Below are 4,980 nucleotides of genomic sequence, written 5' to 3' on the forward strand. Positions count from 1 at the left end.
CGTCTCAAAAAAAAAAAAAAAAAAAAAAAGATTATAAGATTTCAACGGGATAATACATATAAAATGTTTAACTAGCACAGTGTCTTACACATAGTAAAGTCTCACCAAAGTAACCAAATATAGTAGTACACCCTTACCTATGGCTTTGCTTTAGTGGTTTTAGTTACCTACAGTCAACCGCAGTCTGAAAATATTACAGTATTTTGAGAGAGAGAGAGAGAAAATGAGAGAGAAAGAGAGAGACATTCACATAGCAATACACTGTTTTATTTTATTATTAGTTATTATTGTTAATCTCTTACTGTGACTGATTTATAAATTAAACTGTATAATAGGTACGTATGCATAGGACTGAACAGTCTATATAGGTTTTGGTACTATCCACAGTTTCAAGCATCCATTGGAGGTCTTGGAATATCTCCCATGGATAAGGTGGGCTACTGTATTGGTTTAAGTTCCTCAGATTTCCTGGACTACCTGACATTAGGCTCTACAATTCTTTCATACATGCTACTTCAATCAGCAGCATGCTTAGCACATAGCATGTGTTTAATAAAAGTTAAATCTAAAATAAAAATCAAGATTTCCAGTTGAACTGAAGCTAGGGAAGCCTACACATATTTTGTGTGTTAGTTTGTTTGGAAACATCGTCTCTACAGGGAGTATCTGATGACATGGGAGATGCCATGATAGAGTCAGTCTGGTGGAGAAGATATCTAGACCTTCATCAGTCCCAAATCCACATTATCCATGTAGGGCTGCTTTTGTAAGATCAACAGAACCCATGTCATTGATGTAATGCTCATTACTGCCAGCATCCTTACTGTTTTTGAATATCTATGTAATAGTTGTTTTTCTTATATTATTTCACTGAATTCTTAAAATGCCTTAATGGAGATGCTCTTATTCCTATGTTAACAAGAAAGCTGAGTCTCAGAATGGTTCTATAACTTGTTCAATGTCACACACTAGTGAGTGAAAAAGCCATGACTAGAATGAGGGCCACAGAGAGCGGGACAAGCCTTTTTGCCAGGGAAGACAAGCTAAATGTCTCCCTAGACAGGCAGCCCTGACATCCTATTGGGTCTTATTGATATCCTGACTTGCTCTAGACTTGTCTGAAACCCTGGCTTATCTGGCTTCAAAGCTTATGAAGCTTCCACCAGACCAGAGGACCATCATTTGAGTAGTGATGAAATCTTCTCCAAAAAACAACAAATGCGACAAATTATCAGGGACCTTAGAGACTCTCAACATGAATTCCAGTTTCAGAAATTGTGTCTCAAAAAAGTAAAGTCTTAATAAATATTAGGTTGGTGCAAAAGTAGTTGTGGTTGCCATTAAAAGCAATGGCAAAACAGCAATTACTTTTCCACCAACCTATAAAAAAAGACTGATTCATCACTATAATAGAAGGTAAAATGTATACTCATGTTACCATGGAAATAAACATCATCAGTTTAAAAATTCTCACAAAACTTGTGACTTCTCTACAGGACAGCATGGTTGTGCATCCTAAGTGCAACGTAATTATTTTTGTCAGAAAATGATCTTCGCATACATACCAATCATTCCTTGGGACAGGGTGGGGTTCATCGGTTTTTGGAAATGTTACTGTTTTCAAGTTATATATAAATACCCTAAATTGTGTCTGAGTGTCCAGCAAAATGAAGTATTATCTTTGATGTGCTATCAGTGAGCTACTGAGAAAGAAAATATGTTTCAACAAGATTCATTTATTAGATTAAGTGAATATATTAACATTCCATGGGCAAAATTACAGAAGACATGGTTAGGAATAAAATTTCCTTATCTCCTTGATGACTTCGTCCCTCAGATTAAGTCCTTAATTTGCAGAGTTAGCAACATTCTTAATTCCTTGTACAAGAAATTTTCCTGTGGAAAACAGTTTTACCTGTTTGTCTCCACACGTATGTCTGATCTTCGTGATACAGTATCAGGCATCCCCTGACCTGTTGGTTTGTCATCTTTTCCATTTTATCTTTTCATCTATTTTGCAAACTCATCAAGATGCCTTCCACTTTCCAGCTTCTCCATTATGTACCTAAGGGTTTTCCTTAAATTTTTGTCCAACCTAAAAAATAACAATCACTAAATGATAGAACTCTATAATAACTAAAAGATAGAATGATATAAATGATTTCCAGCATTCCTGTCGGAGTGATAGAAATCTCCTAGCCTACTTTGAAGCAAATCAAAAGCAACTGTGAAGTTAATTTAATGAAATTATTCTCTCTTTTTGAGGCCCACTGTTGCAACTTTCCTTATCTCCAAGCTAGTAGAAAATGCTGTTGCTTTGTGGTCGTTTTCTTCAAAGGACTTAGGGAGGGATCATTTTCTCTAACCAGCTCATCAAATTCACAGAGGTCTACAGAAGTGAAGTGACGTGCCCAAGAGCTCACGGCAAGTAAATAGTGTCTTAGTCTAAATACATCCAGAATAAGTATTCTTAGACCTTGTACTTATCTCATTGTCCTATGCTCAGGCAAACGTTTGCGAACAGCAGGGAAAACAACTGCAGATTGAGACTTGAGGGAGAGAAGGGTGGGAGATGGTCCTTAGCAGATCCCTGGGCCTGGGGATCACCTGCTCGCTGGGATCAAAACAGTGAAACAAGCTATTCATAAGTACATCAAGGACGAGTGGGCCATTGTTTTCAGAACCAGCTGTGGAGAATCTGCTCAACAGTGGCCTTGGAACAGCTGCGGCTGCTGCACCAAGAAGGGAGGGCAGGAGGGCGGAGCGGTACTGGTGGAAGGGTGAGCTAGGAGGGAGGGCTGCAAGGACCCTGCCACGCCACCTCCCGGCAAACCAGGAAGTATTTTTGCAGTAAGTGCATTGGACTGAGCCACCTTTTGAACCTACCCGAAGTGTTAACAGCACACAGCAGGCCTTAGATGGGAGCAATAACTGCAAACTCTCAACGGGCTGGTGCCTAAGAGGCTACGGGCTGGCAGCTAAGTAGAGCCCGGCGCAGTGAGTCGGCGCTGTCCGAAAGTACACAGAGTGGAGCCAGCCGACTGTGCTGTCTTTGCAAACCGTGACCGAGCAAAGTCCATGGTAAACAAGCCTCGCAGCAGCTGCCTCCGGATGAGCGCCCCCTGCTCATTCCTCCACCCAGCATTTCCCACGCGCCCAGCGCTCCGCTCTGCAGCCTCTGCCGTCCTCTCTCCCAGCCCCATTCTCAGATCGCCCCATCTTTGGGCCCAGCCCAGGTCCCAGCCCCCGCGGCTGGCGCACCACACTCACCATCTCTTGCCTGAGGAGGTGAAGCTTGGTTTCTAGCCTCTCCAGGGCGCTAGAGTGGCTACCTCGTGGGGAGCCAGAGGTTGGGGAGGACGAAGAGGAGGACGACAAGGAGGGAGGGAAACTGCAGTAGCTGCTGCTGCTACTGCAGCCGCCGCCGCCGCCACCACCGCTCCCCCCGCAGGGGTCCCTGTCCCTTTCCCTGGGAACCGGCTCCTCCCCACGGAGAGAGCGCACTAGACTCTCGGGTACTTTGCGCCCCAGCTTCAGCTCGATGTCTCTGAGGTCTGGCAGCGGGCTGTCTTCCATGACTTTTCCGGAACGGCGATAATAGTAATAAAACGCAGCAGATGAGAGCCAGCCACGGCTTCGAAGGCTGCTGCGAAATCAGCCGACCTCTCCGGGCGCCAGGGTCTCTATCCTCCGCGATGCCGGTGTACCGTCCTTACCATAACCGCCTACGCGGTATCAGCCCTGAAATCCGCACAGGACGCGGGGGGTCGCAGCTGCAGTTCCCCGTCCGCTGCGACTCCTCCGACACTAAGATGATCAAGATCGCCTCATTCTCTCTCTTTTTGGCCACCTCACTGCAAAGTTGAGTTCACTGATATTGCAGAGAGAGGGGGAATAAAGAGGGGGAAGAAGTGAAAGAAAAGAGAGGGAAATTAAATCTGTTTTAGCTTTACCAAGGGAAAATTTTCACATTATAAAACCGTCCGTTCACATCCCTGCGCTGCTCACTGACTGCCCATCTGGTACTACGCGACACAAAATAATGATGCAGCCAGAAACGATGTCCTGGGTCGTTTCATTTTCCAGCCATATGTCTCCAAGCTTTCGGGATATCCTGGATTGTCAGAAGTAATCTCTGGTCAGTGAAAGAGGAGTTCGGTCGTGTGCATGGACGCATAAAAAAGAGCTAGTTAGCTTAGCAGGAGTTTAACGGCTTCCTTGATGCAGCAAAAATGTCCTTCTTCCCATTTAGGCTGTTTGATCCAAGTCATTGTGTTCCTCTGAGCCTCGGAAACTTTAAACTCCGCTGGCAGGTGGACCAAACCAGGACCAACCCTTCTACCGTATATCACAGACAAGAAGAGCAACAGGAATTTTCCCAACCCTGTCGCTAGTCGCAGAGTGTCAAAGTCCTGCTTTAGTTACGAATACCAGTTGATTTTTCAGTTTTCCTGACTAGCTACAACCTTTAAAACAGGTTTTAAAATGAGAGATAGAGGAATGACTTTATATTTGGTGTCTTCGTTTCCTATCTCTCTACCTTCCTCAAAGGAAAAACAAACAGAAAACCTCTCTTTAGAAGACTTTCCTAATAATTTTATACTAATAAAAAGAGTGAAACAATTTTATCAAAAGTTCAATGGAAATGTACAATCAAAATTAATTATCCTACCAACTGTTACAGTATGCAAACAAAAGTGAAAAATTAAATAGCCAGAATAACTTACATGACTGCTGAGACAGCAGTGAAATTTTAAGAGCGAGCAATTTTAAGAGCTGAGATACTTACTTTTACTTTAATTATGGAAGAAAAAATATTGGGAATAACTATTTAAAATGTTGTCGTCTTTGATAATTTATCTATATATTAATTTATAGATTTTTTTAACTATACAAATTGTACAATTAATTGTATAGTTGAAAAATTGTACAATTTATTAATTTGTACAATTGTACAATTCATTAATCTGAACTACTTCT

General features: G+C 42.4%; 1 protein-coding gene across 1 annotated transcript in view; it reads right to left on the minus strand.

Annotated features, from left to right (window-relative positions):
• LURAP1L (leucine rich adaptor protein 1 like) overlaps nt 1–4,465 on the minus strand; it is a 46,031-nt gene extending 41,566 nt beyond the window's left edge. The window contains exon 1 of the mRNA XM_002819790.5: nt 3,271–4,465. Coding sequence (XP_002819836.2) covers nt 3,271–3,576 — 306 coding nt within the window. The 5' untranslated portion in view covers nt 3,577–4,465. The remainder of the gene's footprint in view (nt 1–3,270) is intronic.
• Nucleotides 4,466–4,980: the final 515 nt, after the last annotated feature.

This window comes from Pongo abelii, chromosome 13, assembly GCF_028885655.2.
Source record: "Pongo abelii isolate AG06213 chromosome 13, NHGRI_mPonAbe1-v2.0_pri, whole genome shotgun sequence".
NCBI classification, from domain to species: Eukaryota; Metazoa; Chordata; class Mammalia; order Primates; family Hominidae; genus Pongo; species Pongo abelii.